We start from the raw sequence: 20,793 nt of genomic DNA on the forward strand, positions 1-20,793 counted from the left end.
CTTATGGACCTGTTTTATGTTGCACTCGTTGCAGCATCAAACTGTAGTTTGCATATAATATTCACTCATTTAAACTATCGGTTAACTCCTAGTATGTTCAAAATCAAGCACCTGTCCTTACAAGCTGTCACCATCGCCACAAGTGACATTCCACCAGTTTGAAATCATCCTGTTTTTTCCCCCCACGTTCACCAGGTTGTGCCTGTTCGTCCAGCAGCCTGCTTCTCTCTGTGGTTGAACTGGTTTGGGGAATTTCGTATGAATGGAGGATTTACCACAAATCCCTTTTATGTATTTATTTCTTTTCCAGCGCCAAGGCCTTTCCCTGAGCTGATCCAGCCAGTAGGCATTCTCATCTACTGCACTTCTTGTGCTTTATGAATTCATTTCAGCAAGGTCTCCCTGCATCACTGCTTTCCTTGTGCTCCGTTTCTGCGCTCTCCTCCGCAGACGCCTTTGATGCGAATTCAGTGGTAGCCACACAACTTCCTTAGCTCTTGAAATGCCCTGTCCTTCTGAGGATTTAGTCTCCCTTGAAGGATTTGGCTACCTGTTTGGAACAGACTTCTCATCTTTACTGTTATAGTTCTAGACTTGGCATTGCTTGGGTCTTGATTTTAAAGGTGCCATCCAAGCTGGAAGTCAGACGTTTACGATCGTGTTAGTAACAGAGCCGCCCGTCCATCATTGTCTCTTCTCTCACTCAGGTTCAGTGCTGAGATTTTAGAACTGACCTGTTTTGCAATGTGAGGTATCAGACCAGGGCTCTGTGCATGTGGACTAAGTGAAACACAACTGAGTTACATCCCCATCCCCTACTAGCATTTATACAAAAGAGCAAAGGCGCTCACTTAGCTTTCTGCCCTGCTAGTGAGAGAGCACGCTGCCAGGAGGCTGTCAACTAACACTTGATTTAATGTAATCTCCCCCAGTCTCTGCTGATCAGGCTCTGTATCGTATGCTCTCGTGGCACTACGGTAGTTTCCGTCAGTGTTCTTGTTTAATTTTGGCTCTGTGTGGGTGGGGGCCATGTTTTTTCCAACTCTGGGATACTAAGGTGCTACTCTGCAATGGCACCGAACAAAGCAGGGAACTTCTGGTTGGTTTGTAAAGAACTACTCAGGATTCCTATTTGGAGTAGGCTGGTTAACACTGTTAATATCAGGTGTCTTAAGCTCTTAGGACCATTTATGTCATCCATAGTGAGTGGCCCTTTGCCCCTTGGTCACTATGTTCCCTTAACTTGACTAAGCACGAAGAGCTGAAAATATTGACCTGAAAGTGGGAAAGTGGGGGTGGGGGGTTTAGCAGTCTCTCGTGGGAGCTGGGAAACCCCAGCTCCTGGGAACCTGACTTGCACTGCATAGGTCAAGGCCCTTGGTAGATGAGAGAAGCGCTGTGCTGGTGACGCGTGCCCCTGTTCTCTCTCCTCTGTGACCTGTGGCACTAAAGTCTGTTGCCAAGGTGTGGTAGGGAGGAGAAGGAGAAGCAGCAAGAGTTTCCTCTCCAGGCCGACTTGAGCTGCAGGTGTCCGCTGAGGCAGGAGTGGCAGGGCTGGAGGGGAGGAGCAGTCTCCTCCTGCAGTCCGTGCAGGCTGTACTGGTTCTCAAGCCTGGGCTGACAGGAACGGGTGCTGTGTGATTGCGTGCGACGTGTTTTCTGTGCTCTGAAGAACTTGACGAGTTTATGAGCTGTAGCTTGCGGTCCCAGCGCTTGGGGGAATCACAGGTATCTAAGAAAGTAAAAGACTCAAGAAGCCCTCGATCTCAGTGGGTGGAATCAAAGGTAAACCACCCTAGCTTCCCACTTCGGGAGCCCTGCTATCTCCTTTGTAGAATGTGTTGGCGAGGATCCACGTTCCAAATTATCTACTGCCTGGAGGGGGTGGGGGGGCTGTTTTCCTTTAACTCTCCATTTCAAGTAGGGGTAGCCTTTCGAACCACGGCCAGCAGCCAGCATTGGATGGCAAAGGCTGTGTGGCAAGACACAGGCCTCCTCGGTATTGTGTGCTTGGGGGCATCGAGAGGCTCAAAGTACTGTTCTGAGCACAGTTTGGACAGGGCAGTAGGGGACATTTCAAAAAGCGCCAACCTGTCCTTAAATTCCTCAGCCACCTCTTACTACTTAGGCTGATTTCCAGCATGATCCTGTTTAACCTAAATCGCATGGCCCAGCAGATGCAGGGAGAGGGAGCTTGTGCTACCACATGCCCGGGCAGCTTCCTCAGATACCACAGGTAACCCGTCTGCATTGGGTTTCCATAGTTTAGCAAGGGGCCAGTAACTGTTAGAACACAGTGGGCCCCCTTCCAGTTCTTGCTCTGGGGGACCAGGGCTTAATGAACTTCTCTGCCCCCTCCCAACTTTGTCATGTGATCCAGAAGGAAGCCCGGCTTTATCCTATTTCAAGAGGTTCAGGTTCTCCCAACATTAAAGTCTTTAGAAGTGCAGTGATTCTGTCATGTAGAAGCACTGGCTAGGCGGCTGGGATTAACTGTGTCCTCTGAGTGTATTTATTTATTTTAAAGAAAAGTTTTTCTGGCACCTACCCTTTACTTACTGAAAGCGTTGGCCTTACCTCCAGGTAAGATGTTAGTGTCTGTTTTTCAAATTTGCAGCCTGAAAACCCGCTAAATGTGAACCCCAGATGTACCAGTCACAGTAAAAACAACTCGTAGTCACTTGCTGTGAAAGAAAAGCTTTTACAGAGAGACAGGCTTCCAAGGTGTTTCCTCTGTGCCTGAGAAAACTGTTTTCTTACTGACACTCCTTTAAGTTGCTTCCAATAGTTAGAAATGGAATTGTAATCTGTGCTAATCCCAGTTTAGGGGGAAAAGCTGATATATACATTTGAATAATAAAGTTATTATATAGAATATATTATATATATAAATAAAGTAATATATATATAAACTAATCTGACCTTCAGAATATTTCTAGAAATACTGTGTTTTAAGGCATGTTCTGAATTATATCTGTTTAACTTTTATATCCAGATGGTGATAGATATTTTAAATGTGTATACTTACTTCCAGAAAAATAGGTGTTTTTCACTTAGGAAGGTTCATCGAGGAGAAGAAATACAAGTTAATCTTGGCCTGTCTACCAGAATTTCATTCATATAAATATGTAGTGGCGGATTGTGCATCCACTTTGGCTCCTGGCCGGTTCGATGCACTGCGCCCACCTACTTTGATATGCCTTGACTGCTCAATGGCTCTGTACTTCTAAACACCCGCCCCACCCCCACGGCTAGCACGCACTTCCCCTCCAGTAATCCTGAGTTAACATCTTTTAAAATCTATATTTCATCTCTGCTACCCCAGACCCAATCGGGAGAATGGCCCCTAGGGCCACTTTCCCAGAATCTCACATATTGGTGGGCCTTTAAGTCTGCTTTTCTTGCTCCCCCATCAGGGCAATTCTCTTCTCCTTAGTACCCTTAAAGTCCCGCCTCCATCTCCCTGCCCAGCCATTGGCTGTATGGCAGTTCTTTATTACCAATCAAAGCCAGCTGGGGGCAGGGGCCCTCCGAGTCTGAAAGAAGGGCTTTTAGGAGCCAAATTAAGACAAAGCATTAGAACCAATTCTCAACACAAATAGATACATGTGTGTATGTGCATGTGTGTGAATGTGTGTGTGTGTGTTTGATGTGCCTGTGGATATGTGTGCTACACTATTCGTGTGCAGTCAGAAGACACCCTAATGGAGTCACTTTCCCGCTTCTGTCTTTATGGGGTACCAGGGATCAACCTTAGGCTGCCAGGTTTGTGTAGCAGGTGAGCTGTCCCACTTGCCCCAAGATTTAAAAAACAAACAAAACCACACCCCACCACACTGTAAAGATTCTTCAAGCAGAAGGATTTCAAGGTAGTCTAACCATTAGACACTCTGGCTGAGGGTGGGGGAGAGGTGAAAGCCTTTCCCTTCCATTCCCTTCTTCACTGCTTACTTTGGCCTGCCCAGGTTCTCGATTGCTCGAGTATTTTACAGCAGCTGCACCTGTTGCTTTTGAGAGATGTGTTGGGGAAAGTCCAGGAAGACTGGAGGGCTCTGTGCCATGGCCCTGTTCCCCAACTCTTCATGTCTCTCCCAGATGATGTGTCAGCTCTGTGCATGCCCCATCCTCCCCCTCACCCCCTCCTCCAATCTGGACCACAGGGGTCTGCAGCCTCCAAGGCAGTGCAGGTGTGGGTGGTGAATGCCAAGCTCAGCTCGCTGTCTGTTTCTCTCCCTTCGCTTTCCTGGGGTACTGATATTTGTCCCCCTTCCCCTCGCTCACTTAGAAATGGGGAGCAAATGTAAGCTTTGATGGGAACACCTTCATGGAAATATTTCTCTTGCGAGAATGGCTCATGCTAAGCTGTGGGGCCCTTGGGCCATACCTCCGTGCCACCTGGTGGGATGTGCTAACATTTGCTTCCATGAACAGTTGCTTAGAACATGAGAAGTCATCATGGACTGCCTTTTATCTTCTGTTGACTCTATCTGCCCCCTCCTAGCCTTGTGAAATGAAAGTGATTCTGGAGGTGGCCCTTAGTCTCTTCATTTCTGTGACTGTGTCTCCAGGGGGGTGATCAGATGTGGTAATTGGATTGTACTTTCTTTTCATTTAAAACTTGTAAGTCCCACCCTTTTGATTTTATACTAATGCTGCCCTGCTGCCACCTGTATCCCCCCCACCCCCTGCCTCCCGCTCCAAAATTAGAATGCTTTGAAATGGATTTGGTAATAACTATTTAGAATGTTTCAAATCTGGGTTAATAGTCATTTTGCTACATTGCCTGCAATTTAAAAATCATCGTTAATTATAGAAGCCTTTTAAAGTCTCCCGGGTAAAGAAGGGAAGTTTCTCTTTACATTTATGATTTGGTAACATAGTAAATGTGGGGAGAAATCCTTGGTGGTTCCAGCCAGCAGCATCTGCACTGACTGCATTCGCTCTGGGTGTTTGGGTTTTTCAGGCTGTTCTGTGGCTACTGGCAAGCATGTATGGGCACCTGCTGTGTGCCAGGAACATGCTTGTTCAGTATTAGGACAATAAAAAGTAAGGCACAGTGTCTATTTTCAAAGCTGTCTACCTATGGGACTATGAAGTCATTAGTCCTAACACTGTCTGACTGGACAACTCCCATGAAAGGTGCTGGCTCTAGGTGCGTAATAACTCAGACCACCGTTTGCCAAGAGCCCTTTTCCAAGGAGCATGGAGCTCTGGGGCATCACTTGAGTGTGCTCAAAGCTCCATGGTGGATGTAGCCAGTGTATAGATTTTCCAAAGCACCGTGTAGAAAAAGTCACATCCAGGTCTCAGACTTTTTTTCCCGGAGACTTTCATTACCAGGCCAGATCCAATTGTGGCAGTGTTCTCGTTGAGAGAGGCGGGTCCAGTCCTCTCCCTCCCACACTGCCCTGCCTGCCGCCATTCCTTCAGGTGTTTCCACAATTGAAAGGCCTGATGAATATACCTGAGAACTGCAGCCGGGTCCCTGGCCCTGCTGCATGTTGTGGCAAAGCATACCTTGCGCAATGCGGGTGAGTACTGAGCCGGAGATCTGGTACAGAGACCTGGCTGTCACAATCCAGTACACAGGGTTCCCAGCACAACACCCAAAGGGCAGGGTTAGCCAGAAGTGCCAGGTTGCCATTCTGGGACTGTGCAGGAGGAGAGGCCAGACAGTCCTTGGAGCTGAAGGTTTCCAGGGCCCCATCTGGGCATTCCCTCTGGCAGGAGGGGTTGCTTGCATTCTTCCCAGGTAACCTTCTCCTTGCTGAACTAATAGACACTAGGAGCTGGGAGCAGGTGAGCCAGGAACTACTGCCGTGTGTGTGTGTGTGTGTGTGTGTGTGTGTGTGTGTGTGTGTGTGTGTGTGTGTGTTTTGCTAGCGTGTAGTGAGGTTGGCCTGGGGTTGGGGATTCGAAAGATACACAGTTCCGTATACCTGGCCAGAAAGACGATGCCATGAAGAATTGAGCTGCGCAGAGTCTGCCTTTGTGCTCTGGGAATCTCTCCTGAGCAAACTGTTGGTATGAGGTGTGAATCCAAAGGAGAGGACTGAGACCTTTTGTCTGTCCGGGGACCTAGAGAACTGCTACAGGGCTGCTTTGACTCGGAACTGCCATGACTCTCAGCCTCAGAGTTCCTTTGCTGCACTGAAGTGTAATTTCAGAAGTGGTCAGTGACTTTCCTTTGGTCATGGCAAGGAAGGCTCTAAAAAGGCTGGATGTCCCCCCCCCCCCTTTTTTTTTAGCCTATTTCTTCCTTTCTTCCACTTCCGTGAGCAGCCATTATTTTTCTTTCATCTTTGATTTTTTAATCCATCGCTGTGATGTTTTAACTTCGAAGCTCTTCCCTGCACCCACTGAACAAATGTTTGAATGCTGCTTTCTTTGTCTTCGGTTGTCCGGGAAGGGGAAAGAACTGTTGTGCTGATCATTGAAGAGGCACTTTGACTGTGACCTCCTATTTAGATGTTTCCAACTCCAGGGAAGGGTGGGGTTCTCTGTAGCTCTTGACTGTGAGAATGACTGACAACCTAGGCAGCGCTGGGAGAAAATTGTAGTTTCTGTTTTCCCCTCATTTAAAAATGCATATTTTGGGGTGTGTGCTTCCTAGTAAACGAACTAGAGTAGTGTATGCACATATTTTATTGTGCATTGGGGTACATATCCCAGGGTTTCTGGAACTAGTGTGGCAGGAGCAGAACAGCATTCTGAGGCGTGTGACGCTTTGGGCGTTGCGGGGCTTTCCTGTCAGTGAGGATGGTGTGAGGAGTGAGTGAGTTAAGATATGACAAGGGCTTAGACCAGAGCCTGGCACACCGTAAGCCCTGTTACGCCGGGCGTGTCAACCACTGCAGTAGGCACGTTATTTCTTAAGGATACTCATTACTTAATTGCTCCCGAGGGGATAAGCGGCGCTCATTCATAGATGTGTGGTTAACCAGGAGTTTCCTTTGAGGGTATGAATCAGACGAAGGAGAGGAGACCAGAGAGAAGATGGAAGTCAGGATCACGCAGTTTTCCTTGCTTTCCCAGGAGCGGTCAGGAAGTGATGTCGCGTCCCCAGTGGAGCACAGTTGCATGAGGTGATACCTGTAAGATGGACACGCGTCCCATGCTGTGCACCTGGAGAATCCACAATGCTGGTTCTCAAAGGGTGTGGAGCCCAGGTTGGATCCCCAAGCATTTGTGTTTAGGATCCTGTTCTAGATGTGTGTCCAGGATGTGTATACACACTTCCTCTGTACCCGTCTTTCCTCTGTAGCTCAAAGAGGATCCCGCTGCTGTGTGCTGCCGAAGCTTGGCCACCAGGCTAGGCATGAATTCGCATTGTAATCTGCCTAAGTTTCTTAATGCCCTTGTAACCCCACAGTGTCATTTAGTCCTAGTGAGATACTTGGCTCTGGACCTACACTTTTCCCCCCTGATTCCATTTTAAGTATACTTCCAACATAGAAGCTGAGCTAAAGCCAAGAATGGCTGAAGAAAAGCAGAGGAGAGAGCAGTTTTTGTCTACCTTTACTCACTACATTATTTGGTGACTGAGCGGATAACCCGATGACAGCAAACCCTCCTGCAGCCACAGCCACCTATGCAGCCCCTCCTACGTCCTGAGCTCGGGCGAGCCAGGGAGGTCTTGCAAATGCATTGCTTACACAGAGGAGCGAGCTGATGTTGGACATGCCACTATCTGTCCAGATCTGTCCCTGCCTTTGCAGAGTGGGGTGGGCTCTGGCCTGGGCACCTCTTCCCGGATGTCACGAGGATCCTCTTTGTCAGTGTGTGCTTTTGTATCTCAGGAAGGTATTCTGGGAGAATGTGTGAATGAGCAGATGGATAAGTGTGCATTGACTACAGAGGAAGAGAGACCACTGTTTCTTCCAAAGTGCATACAGTTGAGAGCAGAGGGTATGTCAAGTCTGTCGTGAGCGTCACCTGGCTCTGTTTACCTCCCATTGTGGGGCACAGTCTAACCTGACAGCTTGATAGAATGTGGGCTGGTGTGCTGTGTCCATGGTGGAAGAGCGGTTCAGACACGGTGGGTGATGAAGACTGGCGTCTCTGCCAGCTGCCGGACGGAAATGGTAGGATCGTGAGTGCTTAGACGATTTCAGACTATCTTTCCGGTGGTGGTGGTGTCAAACCATATTTAGAAATATTTTTTTTTTAGAAATATTTTTAAAAATTTGTTTTTATTTTGAATTTGTATATATCTGTGTACATGTCACATATGTGCCGGTGTCCACAGAGGCCAGAAGGCATCAGATCCTTGGAAGGTGGGAATGACAGGGAGTTATGAACCTCTTGATGGGGGTGTGGCAATGTCTCTCACCTCAGGTCCTCAGCACCAAATGCTCTTAACTACTGAGCCATCTCTCCAAACCATACTGTAGAGAGTTTTGGTTTTTTAAAGATGTGTTTATTTATTATATGTAAGTACACTGTAGCTGTCTTCAGGCACACCAGAAGAGGGCGTCAGATCTCATTATAGATGGTTGTGAGCCACCATATGGTCGCTGGGAATTGAACTCAGGACCTCTGGGAGAGCAGTCAGTGCTCTTAACCACTGAGCCATCTCTCCAGCCCAGAGATTTTTTTTTTTTTAAGTCTTCATATTTAAGATATTGCCCTAGGTGTGTATGGCTGTGTATGCCCACATATTCTTCAAAGTGACCATGCTAAGAATCTACAAAGGAGTTTATGCTGCTGTTGGCCTGGCATCTTTTGCAGCAGTAAACTATTTATTATGAGAGCCTGCTTTCTCTCTCTTTAGAAGACTGTACCTGTCCTATGAGGTGTGCTTTTAGTGTGCAAGGAAAATGGAATCACTGGCCTTTCTTTGCCCCTCTGGTTTGCCTCAGGGACTTAGTGATAGCTGAGCTGAGCCAAGAGTCCACTGCCTGTAGTTGTGCAGTACAGCAATGCCATTGGGCGTCAAGGGTCTCCGGACACCAGCTCTCCGTGCCCTGTTGAGTGTGGCCAGTGGGCTGCCTTTCCTCATTACAGTCTCCTGCTGCCAGCTCCCAACCCTTTCTAGCCTCCCTTTCAAGTGGCTAGCTCAGGCTAAGGGTGTAGCTCAGCAGTAGAATACTTCCCTAAGAGGTACAGGGCCCTGCATATGACACCCAATACCACAAAATAAAAAGCAAGAAAAGTTGCACTCTCTGTCCGCCACCTTCTCTCATCCACTTTTCTTTCTCTCACCGCCAGGGCTTGAGGGTTTCCACCCATCACATCCTGGAGGCCACGTAGAACCTTGTCCCTGTCTGAGAATTAAGCCTTCAGCCCATACTGTCACCAAGGAACCCAGACCTGGCTCGTCCAGATGTCCCCAGCTGCTTCTTAGAACCCCGAGGCTGCAAGTGTGTTGTGCTGTCACTTGTAATAAGAAGTGGGGTGGTCTCGGTCCCTCTTCCTCCTCTTAGGGTGGTAGTTGGAACTGAGATATTTATTGAAGAGCACGTGGTACTGAGGGAGAGCAAATGTAGAAAAGTGTTGATCACCCTGAGATGTGTTGTTTTGTTTGTTTGTTTTTGTTTTTGTTTTTTTAAGGACGGGTGCCACCAATACAATAGCCAAGACAGGGAAACCGAGCACATCACCACCTCCCACCCCACCACCACCACCCCCTCCTGTCTGGACATCCCATTCCCCTTTTATTTCACCATCATTTTGATGTTGGAGCAGCCTTGAAAACTTACTGGCTCAGGAAAAGCACTCAGAATCCCAAATACTGGATTTGCAACAATTTGTTTTATGGGGCTGATTGTATTTTTATGCTTTTAACTTATGAACAGAGTTACTATTAATAATGAATTCCCATAAATAAACAATAAACTCATTAATAAGTTAAACCGTTCCCGTAAAAGCATTAGCCATCTCTGGCGATCTCCAGCGAGTGTCAGCAGCACTTCCACAACGGGCGGAGTCATCACGCGTGTTCTGCTTACACGTGAACTGGAGGCTGGCTTGATTCCAGAAAGATGGGAGCATGGCGTGTTGCTGCTAGCACACGCATGCGGGAGTGTTGGAATAATAATCTTGACTTCCCACAAGTTGAAACAGACCCCACTCATACTGGCTTTCTTTTTTGGATAGGCTTGAGGCCAAGGGTCCTGAGCAGGTAGCAGTGAGGTCAGTGGGGTATATCATCGGCCACAAGTGAAATTGAAATGTTAATTGCTCATTCATTCATTCATTCATGCATGCATGCATTCATTCATTCAGCAAATATTAATTGAGCATTTACAGTGCCCACCCTACCATACCACACTATCCAGAAATGGAGGTCCACTTGAGGTAGGTACACTACAAAGGTTCCCACATGTAGAGAGGGCTTACGTATAGGAAGAAACCAGAAACCAGTGTTTCTGCAGCAGCAAGGACAGTCATAGAATCGTGGTCAGGTGTCCCATGGCGACAGCAAGGAAGTGGTTTGTCTGCTAAACCTTTAAGGACATTTCAAAACTTAAGCCATTCAGCCCTTTTGGTCCCGGAGCTGAGACTCTCTAGACTTAATTACCAGTTGCTGACACCGTGTTCCCCGCAGGCAGCTGGGTCTGAGTGCACTCTGGCGAACTCGCTCCCATTTGCCCGGATCCCGTTCAGAGGCCCGAGCTGCTGGGATCCAAGCAGAGCATTAGTGGGCATGGTTCCCATCCTCAAGGACACAGGCCAGCATTAGGTCAACAGTTGGGGCCGTCCGAGTGGCCAGGTGACCTGTGGTTACAGGGCATTGAGTACTGAAAATTAGGGGCGTCTACCTGTAGCTGCTGCGTAGCGTGAGTACTGGGCTTCACTCCCCCCATACCCCTCTGTGCTTTTGCCTAGATGTTTTTAGGTTGGTTTTTCCCTTCCTCTGCTATTTCCCCAACCCCCATTCCCAGCTCTGGTTTGCTTTCTTAAAAGTTAAATTTTAATTCTAAAACCAGAGCAGACCTTCCCGTACCGGTCCTTCCCCTGAACTGGTCACACCAAGTTTTCATCTGCCTGTTACAAAACCAGACCAGTTGATCTCTCTGCACCTTGCTGAACCTGCCTTACGGTTGCTCATTTCAAGGATCCGGTTCTTGGACTTTAAATTGCATCTTTGTTTCTCTGTCCTGCATCTTCTCCGCCTTAGCTCTTTGTTACCCGTGTTTCTCCCCAGCAAATGTTTGGCGGGATTGGGTATTTAAAGATTCAGAGGAATTTAATGAGATATGAGCAAATTCATCTTGGTTAAAGGGAAGATTCATTATCTCCACATTATATAGATTTACTGTTAAATCTCAGATATTTTGTCAGCTTTTTCATTATCTTCCTATCAGTTTTTTTCCCTTTCCTGTAGAGTGATTTAGCAGTTTATTTCCCCTGATAAGCAACATTCTTTTAATTTGCCAAGATACATTGTATGAAATATACTTTGATAAAAATCTGTACAGACCAGAAAACTTTCCATTGGTCCTGGGAGGGAGAGGTGTGTGTGTGTGTGTGTGTGTGTGTGTGTGTGTGTGTGTGTGAACTCTCAGCACGTCCAGCTCTACCTAGCCTCCTTCAAAGTATTTTCAAAGTATTTTGATCTCTCATTTCAGCCACAATTACCAGTTCATCGGAAAATGATGACCGGAGTGGCTCCAGTCTGGAATGGAATAGAGATGGAAGCCTGAGGTTAGGGGTTCAGAAGGGAGTGCTTCATGACCGAAGGGCTGATAACTGTTCCCCAGTGGCAGAAGAGGAGACTACTGGGTCGGCGGAGAGCGTACTGCCCAAGGCGGAATCCTCAGCTGGAGATGGTCCGGTCCCTTATTCTCAGAGCTCAGGCTCGCTAATAATGCCACGGCCCAACTCAGTTGCAGGTAAGGCCATGCCTCTCCTGAAGCCTCAGGTCCTGGGTTCCGTTTCTTTACCCAGAAAATTAATCGAGACAGGAGCCAGCAGTGTGATCTTTTCCATGGGCCTCAGTGTACTCATTGTAAGCATACACGGTCTGTTAGTGGTCCTTTTACTCTGTATTGCTTTAAATCTGGAATGTTGGCTCTTTGTAGACACGGGGAAAAAAGTTCATTACTCTGTAACCCTGCCCTTAGTGTTTCTTTTAAGCGTGTATGAATTACGACTCCTTATTATATCTTGACATAACAGGCATTATTTAAAGTGAAGTTGATAACCAGATCAAAGGATTTCTAATTAAACTTTGAAACTTTGTTTTTTATAGTTGAAGCTCACCACAGCTGGGAGGTCGAATGCTTCTGTAAAATTTAGCTGTAAGGGAGCTCACAGATGAAACTGTGTGCGGTAGTGGTAGCGAGAGCAAGCTGTGACAGCTAGATATAGGGCCAAGCACACACACGCGCACACACATGCATGCGCACACACACATGCACACTCACATACACACACACATACACACACACATGGAGACATGGCTGAGAGTTGGATGGGCCCGTGGTCCATCTTCAAACACGGGATATGGAAAGGGGGGCAGTGTGCAGCTCCACTCTTGTGCAGTTTGAAGGTCTTTCCTTTCTGTGTTCCTGCTCTCAGGCTGAATTCTGAAGAGGTACTTGTTCAGGTAATTCTTTATAACCAGCATAGTGCTTAAAAAATGGCCCCCTCACTACTGTGCTGGCTTTTTGTACATCAAAAGATCTTTCAGTAATTTATGCTGCTCCTTCGATATGTGTTAGGTCATTCTGCCTGTTGTTGGGTGTTTTTTATGATGGAATTCTGAAGCAGCTGGTAAATAAATGGCCTTAATGGAAAAGTTGTGAGGCACAACTCTAATTCACTTTCAAAGGAAGCAAAGTGGCCTTGTTCCAGAAGAGGGATTTGGCCTGTCTGTCAGGGAGGAGTAGTGGAGAGCATTATGGGTACAGATTGATGATTCTTCCAAAAGCTCCCCGTCTCCACCCCACGCCCTTCCCACCCCCCCCACCCTTCCACCCCCACCACTGACTTAACATAATATGTGGTACTCAAAATGTTTTAGGCTGTAGTTACCTAGTTATGGTGACTGGGTCACTTGTAGGGTAACCAATCTTTTTTTAAAATTCAGAAACTTACTTTTTAGCATGTTGACAGTACTCAGTTGGTGGGTGAAGTGTCTTGCCAGAAGCTCTTTGTGTGTGCAAAGCGACAGAGGGTGTGAGCTGATGTTTTCAGAGACTGTTTGGATCGAGGAACAAAGCCGTCCGGTTTCTGCTGTGCTCACCTGATATTGCCCTGCGTGTGCCTCAAGCTAGACCTCCTTAGGAACCGTGGCATTTGCCTCTGAGTTGGAGCAGACTCTGAGGCCTAATGGCTTTGCTCTTGGATTGCACTGCAAACCAAATGCAGACGTAGGCAGCTGTCCTACCTTGTGCTTCTGTTAACAAGCAAAGAGTCTGGTAGATTCTTTACTGCCCACCTTCCTGCCACCAAAACTGAGGGAACAGCACCATGTGTCAAGGTTGTGGAAAGAAATACTGTCCAGTTGTGTGAGCTGTACTCAGCATTGTGTATCCTGCAGCTATGAGGCCGGCTGCAGACATTTAGTATTAAAATCAAATGTGACGGGCCATGGAATGAAATCTTGTCAAAGTGCTTGCATGTAAGCCCAGAGCTCCACTCGGTAGGAAGGAGTGAGAGCTGGCGCTTGGCCTCTGTGATAGCTGTCCACATGGGACCTGGATCTGTGGTGAAGGGACAGAGGCAGTCTGTAAGATCACCTCCTGAAGAGAAGTGTAGAGAACAAGAAGTTTTCTTCTTTTTTGTTTTGTTTTGTTTTGTTTTAAATCAAAGAAAGACTAAAACCAAATAGACTAGGATTAGGGATGGTGAAGGTGTTTTTCAGAGTTGGATTAATTTGAAGTGTTGCCTGTTATATCAAAAGGAAATATGGGCACTTTTTCTTCACTAAAAATTAATCCTCAAAACATTTAAAATTGCATCTTGGCTAGTCTAGAAGTTGGCCAGTAGGTTTTACTTTATTGAAAAAATTTGTGTGTGTGTGTGTGTGTATGTGTGTGTTGGTATTATGCCTGCATGTAATTCTATGCACCATGTGTATATGCCTAGTATCCATGGAGGCCATAAAGGGCTTTGAGATGCCTTGGAACTGGAGTTACAGACAGTTGTGAGCTGCCATGTGGGAGCTGGGAATTGAACCTAGATCTCTGGAAGAGCAGCCAGCGTTATTCACCACTGAGCCATCTCTCTAGCTCATGGGATTTTTCTGTTTTTGACCATTTGTCTAATCTTTTGAAACAATTTCTGAGTGGATCAGAGACCACTGTGTGGAGTTCTCTAGAAAAGCAACAAACGCAGTAACCACCTGAGTTCCAGTCTTCTTGAAATACGAAATGGCGATTGCCCAGGACTTATTGGCACGTACCTTTGGTATGTTAACAAACAACTTAGGGCATCATCTCATGTTACTCTTTACCTTGATTAGGAGAAAACTCTCCCTCAAGCACTTTCCTATGGCGTGATGAGCTCCTTATGCAGAAGTAAAGCACAGGGTGGGCTCCTATGTGCCTGTGTGCATAGCCTAGACACAAAGATGGTAGCAGTGGGTTTTCACTGTGTGAAATTATTTAACCTCTAATTTCTCTTGGTCCAGAATGTTTTTGTTTTTGGGTTTTGTTTTTTTTTTGTTTGTTTGTTTGTTTTTTTTTTTTTTGCATTTTAGATGTTTATTGTGTAGACTAACGTGAGCCTGGGAGACTCTGTGGAAGGGTCCATCATGGCTTCATCGTTTGGAGGGGAGTGCCTGAACTTGTGGCTGAGCAGCTGAGACCTCACTGTTCCTCATCTCAGGTGTCTTGGTGGCTTCAAAAATGTCCCCAAGAAGGAGAGCTCGCTGCAGCCAGTGCTTCCTGCCGTACTGAAGCTTTTGACTCATCTTAACCATGTTTGCATCTCGTTTGAAAAAGAATCTCGCCCTGTAGCCCTGGTCTAACAGCATTTCACGATCCTTGCCTCGGCCGCCCGAGTGCTGGGATTCATGGCTGTGCTCCATGCCAGCTCTTGGCTATGGTCGGAGTGTGGAATCAGCCTGCCCTGCTGAGGACTTTGGTATAGACACTGGTGCTGGAAATCTGAAAACAGAGACACTTGAAGTGTCCCCATCTCCGACATCCATGTCACGCACACAGGGCTCTCCCGACCCAACCAGTGCTTTGATTACAATGTCTTTCATAGTCATTTTTTTTAAAGTCTTTTCAGTTGTCACAAAGTTACAAAGTGAATGTCACGCTCTAAGGGATCAGGGAAAGGGGAGACAGAAGCCTTTTGAAACTCCGTGTGTCTTTGTACTCCTTAGAACCAAAGTCCTGGCTCTCAAGTGAGCTCTGGACTATGGCTGCCATGGTGCCTTCTGCTGGAGCCCCAAAGGAGCTGGGATCCCAGGCCTCGGGCTTGAACCTAGGATTGGGTTTCAAGTTGTGTTTCTGTAGGAAGCCTGGAGGGCTGGGGGTGGCCTTGTAGTCGCTGCTGGAAGTTTCCCTCTGTGTGCGATCTGTAGAGAAGCTTGAGGATTAACCTGCCAGTCTGAAACTTCTGCCTGAGGCTGTCACTCCGTTTGTCCTCTTGATTACCCCCCCCACCCCAGTCTCCATCACCTGAGCACTAGGGTCACCGGCAGACACTTCGTGCCAGCTCTGCTGAATCTTTCACATGTGGGAGATGTACATAGTCTCTGACCATGAGCAGAGCGCTCACTTAAATCTGCACAGCGTGTAATTAGGCAGTGGATATGCACAGGTAAGATGCAGTTGCTTGCTGCCTGGGAGGGACAGTTGGTAGAACACTTGCTTGGCTGGTTTTGGGGGATATGCAGGGGGCACTGGTCAAGCCAGAGGCTCTCCTCAACTTTGGTGCTTTGAGAGAATGAAGAGTGGGAAACAAGAGGGTGAACAGGAGGGTTGAGGATAGAGGCTGCTCAGGGGGAGCTCAACGCTGCTAACAGCCGTGAGGGTTTTTAGAATCTCATTGCCCAGTTTGAATCCTGTACTTTGCATCCCAGTCCTCCTAGGGACTTCAAAAGGCTTAGCCCTTGGAATGTAACTTCTGGAATTACTATGTGTGCTTACCCATTGCTGACCCTAATGCTCTTTATTAGATACCTACATGCTGTGAACCTTAGTGTCTTGGTCAGAAATAAACACGATAATACATTAAAATATCTAATATATCATATTAGATATAATATGTTATATATAGTATGATATTAATTATAACTAATGATCAATATAAATTATATGTGCATATATTTTGGGTTCTTTTTGTTTTTGTTTGTTTTGTTTTGTTTTTGAGATAAAGTCTCAGTATGTAGTAGCCTTACCTAGCCTGAAACTCTATATGTAGACCAGGCTGGCCTGGAATTCATGATGATCCATCTGCCTCTGTCTCCCAAGTGGTAGGATTAAAGATGTGCACCATCATGTCTGGCTTCATACACACACACATATATTTTACACACACACACACACACTTGAAGAATAAGATAGTTTTTGTATTTTTATTGCCAAGAGCTAGCCTTTAATTGTTCTAAGCGCTGTGGACTATGCGGGATCTGCTTATTTAAGTAGAAAGACTGGAGTTCCAAACAGCACAGAGCTTCCCAGAGCTGCAGAAAATAGCTTGACATTACCCGTGTGTTAACCCATGCATTAACAGTAGGCTCTGGTCTGCTGCATGACGCTGGTTGTCAAAGGGTTTTTGTTGTTTTGTTTTCCATTAAGAAAAATTATAGTGAAGTCAGTTTCTCTCCAGGAATAATGGTGAATCCTGGCAACCAGATCAACATAACATTAAGAATGAGTAGTGCTTAATTGTTTCCATTTTTCAAGTTAACAGTCCCGCCAGAAACATGAGCTGGCGCAAATGATTATCCCGAGGTAAACTTTGTTGCAAGTGGAGCAGAGCTGCTTAGTAATTTAGTAATTTATAACTTACAGTAGTTTTAGGTGTGGCCTTAAACTCAGTTCTGCTTCCCTATTGCAGCGACAAGTTCTACCAAATTGGAAGACTTGAGCTATTTAGACGGACAGAGAAATGCTCCTCTCCGGACGTCGATTAGATTGCCCTGGCACAGTACGGCTGGAGGTAGGGCACAGGAAGTTAAAGGTACTTGCTCTGGCATCCCAGGTCACGTTGATGAGCTTGCCCAGGGAACACTGAAAGTCTGGCAGCCAGCACTGAAACTGTGCTGCAAGTGTGGTGTGAAGTGTGTTTGTGCTGTCTCTTTAAGAAGAATAGGATCTAGGCTGGAGAGATGGCTCAGTGGTTAAGAGCACTGACTGCTCTTCCAGAGGTCCTGAGTTCAATTCCCAGCAACCACATGGTGGTTCACAACCATCTGTAATGAGATCTGACGCCCTCTTCTAGTGTGTCTGAAGACCGCTACAGTGTACTTACATGGAATAAATAAAATAAATCTTATAAAAAAAAAAAAAGGATCTGAAGGGTCTGCTGGGAGCCAGCTCTAAGAACTCGGGCTTCTTGCTTAAAGAAGTAATTAAATTACTTCTGAGATGGAAAAATAATTCTGTGATAAGATAGTTGTCCCTCACAAAGCATTTTTGTTTTGTTTTCAGTCCCTCAGACCATATCAGCCACATCCTACAGCGGTGTGGTCACATGCTCTACCTGCATCATGTGGGCAGGACACCCTTGCATCTGGATAGGGCTGTGCCCTCCAGTCTGGGAATCTGTGTTTGGGTTTCGTCTGAGCAGGAGTGGAAGGAACCGGTCTTCCACGTGCTTTCAGATTAAACCAGCCAGACATGATTGGGGCTTTTGCTTTGCTTAAAAATATGTTTGAGAATAACATGGAAATGAGCAATGACCAAGAGTCATTGTAACAGCATACTCTGGGGAACAAAAAAAATAATGAATAGAGTATCCTAGAAAATTTATAGAACCAAGTTAGACATGTGTTTCTTTTTATCTTAAATGATGCTCCCTTCTGCTAACGATGTTTGTTTGTTTGTTTGTTTTGAAGCACGGTTTGCTCCCTACAAACCACAGGAGATTTTGTTGAAGCCCTTGCTTTTCGAAGTGCCAAGCATCACGACCGACTCTGTGTTTGTGGGAAGAGATTGGCTCTTTCAACAGATAGAAGAGAACTTGAGGAACACAGAACTGGCAGAAAACAGAGGAGCAGTGGTGGTGGGAAATGTAGGGTTTGGGAAGACAGCCATCATTTCCAAGTTGGTGGCACTGAGCTGTCATGGAAGCCGCATGAGACAGATAGCATCCAGCAGCCCCAGTTCATCTCTCAAAAGTACGTGCGTGGTGCTACTTACCTGGCCTATTATATTGATAGAAGATAGATGGAGGGAACTCCTGTTTGAATGAACAGTAATTACCAGTTCTCCGTAAGTTGTTCTAGCTGCTGTATTGGGTCTAAGTTTATTGGTTATGCTGTGAACTGTCTGAATCCTTCTAGTCACAGTAGTGTGATGGGGTGTTTGGTTTTAGTGCCTGTTTTTGAGTGAAGAGGGAGAGAGGGCCTCCCATTGTTAGGGGGTGTGTTAGCTATGTCTAGAATGATGGCAGCCTTCTTGTATCCTCTGACATGGAGCCCTTGTCTCCCTCTTTCAACGAAGGCGGTTTTGCATGCAAGACATACGTTACTGCAGAGGGTTTTGATCAACTGGCCAGGGAAAATTTGGATCTTGAAACCAAGTGCTCAGACTATTGAAAAAACAAGGCAAATAAGAGTTGAATGCATTGCGTGTGTGCGTGCGTGTGTGTGTGTGTGTGTGTGTGTGTGTGTGTGTGCATGCCCACACTTAGTTTACCTTCCTTTATCCTATGCAGAATTTTTTTAAAAGATATATTTATTTATTGTATGTATATGAGCACACCGTAGCTGTCTTCAGACACACTAGAAGAGGGCACTAGATCTCATTACAGATGGTTGTGAGCCACCATGTGGTCGCTGGGAATTGAACTCAGGACCTCTGGAAGAGCAGTCAGCGCTCTTAACCGCTGAACCATCTCTCCAGCCCTATGCATAATCCTTTTATACCCTGTTTACCACAGCCTTTTCTTCTCTGCTGGCTTTACCAAAAATAGGAAGACTAATTTAAATGGGAGACAGAATAGCTAACCATTTGCATTCTCGCTGTGAATAAGGACTCCCTACATCCCAGGCTACCTTTGAACTTGAGATCCTCTTGTCTCAACCCCTTCCCCAAGTGCTGAGATCCAGGCACACCCCACCATGCCCGGCTTCCCTGACTGTTTCATTCGCAGTGAACCTACTACATAGAAAATACCTTGAAATAGGAACAGGCACAAGAGAGTTATATGAGATATTTGTTTTGTTTTGTTTTTGCTTTTTGAGGCAGGGTTTTCTGTCCTGGCCATCCTGGAACCCACTCTGTAGACCAGGCTGGCCTCGAACTCAGAGATTTGCCTGCCTCTGCCTCCCGAATACTGGGATTAAAGGTGTGCGCCACCACTGTCCAGCAGATTTGTTTTAAACCAGAAGAGATGGAACGTAGGAAGGCAGCTCTCTCTGCAGGAGGATGAGGCAGGAGTCGGTGTGCTCATTCCAGACCTCATGCTGAGCTATGCCTGCTCACTCGTTTGTACTCAGAGTTGTCTGGGGCTAATTCAGAAGTGTACTCCACATTCGTTATACCACATGCTGATGTCCAGTCTGTGGCTCTCTCTCCAGCCTCAGATCCCACCCATGACCTTCCCGGTACTCCGTTACTTTCACCAAGTTCTTCCACAAGCGCTCTCGGTGCGGCCAGAACACCTCCCGGGCCCGGTACTGTTGACAGCCAGAGACCAAGAGAGGATGCGGTGAAATACCTCGCCTCTAAGGTAACCTGCCTCTGACTTGGGGGCTCCCAGAGTAAGAGTCACGTGGGTGACGTTGAAAATGAGTTTGAAAGAGGATTTTAAAACAGAAACAATTGCTTGGTGCTGAAGTGAACTATAGCTCTTGATAAAGTTCGATTGAGTGCTCCAAAAGAAAAGGCTTTACTGAGAATAAATCCTGAAGACAACAGCAGAGTGGTCCCCTCGGAGTTCCTTGAGGCAGTAGGATAACCATGTACTCACCGCACATCTGATGGCACAGGCACACGCCCTTTCATTTGCTGTGTAAGCAGATTTGAGAAGTTTCAACTTGGCCCAGACCACTTCTGCCTGCACCCGGTTGCCTGGGGCCTGTGGGCCTCTGCACCCTCTGCACCTGCTTTCTTGGGAGGTTGTAAAAGACCCTTGGCTGCCTTTTTTCTTTAAATACATGATCATCAAGCATTTTCTGAATGCCTCCTCCTCCTCCTGCTTTGTCCCACATTGGCTCATAGGCCACCTTCTGCATGAAAGCAGGCACATTTCTTATCTTGATGAGGTATCTCTCAGCCCAGCCCCCTCCCACTGTCACCGTCCCCCCAAGAAGGCAGCTGCTTGTAGCATAATGAGTCCCCATCTGACCTCTGGTTCAGAGCAGCCCTCTGGTCTTGAAAGGATGATCTGAGATGAAGGAGTCTGGCCTCAAAGCTACCCTTGCAGGGAGGTTTTTTTTTTGAACATCATAATTATGACCCAGAGTAAGAGGCCCACCTTACAACATGTGTGCACACATAACCACACGGGTTACAGAAGCAAAGGTGTTACTGAATTGTCTTTGTCCTATGACCTATAGCGTGTCCTGTGATTTAAATCAACTTTATTCAAATTTTAAAAACTACCTGTGGTTTTTGTGGCCTGCTTTGGGTTACCAGGATGCTATCCTCAAATGTTGCAGAAGGCAGTGTGGTACTGGATAGCTTATGATGATTGGCATAGGTTTCTGCTCTTCTCTGT

At 46.5% G+C, this 20,793-nt stretch overlaps 1 protein-coding gene across 6 annotated transcripts in view; it reads left to right on the plus strand.

The window, feature by feature from the left end:
• The window catches only part of Tanc1 (tetratricopeptide repeat, ankyrin repeat and coiled-coil containing 1), a 233,790-nt gene that overhangs the window by 162,368 nt on the left and 50,629 nt on the right, over positions 1–20,793 (plus strand). For 3 of the 6 annotated variants that reach the window (XM_063283615.1, XM_006234204.4, XM_039104830.2), the window contains 4 exons: positions 11,574–11,837; positions 16,966–17,088; positions 17,966–18,247; positions 19,652–19,803. In XM_063283615.1, coding sequence (XP_063139685.1) covers positions 11,574–11,837; positions 16,966–17,088; positions 17,966–18,247; positions 19,652–19,803 — 821 coding nt within the window. 6 annotated transcript variants of the gene reach the window in all.

Source organism: Rattus norvegicus, chromosome 3, assembly GCF_036323735.1.
Source record: "Rattus norvegicus strain BN/NHsdMcwi chromosome 3, GRCr8, whole genome shotgun sequence".
NCBI lineage: Eukaryota > Metazoa > Chordata > Mammalia > Rodentia > Muridae > Rattus > Rattus norvegicus.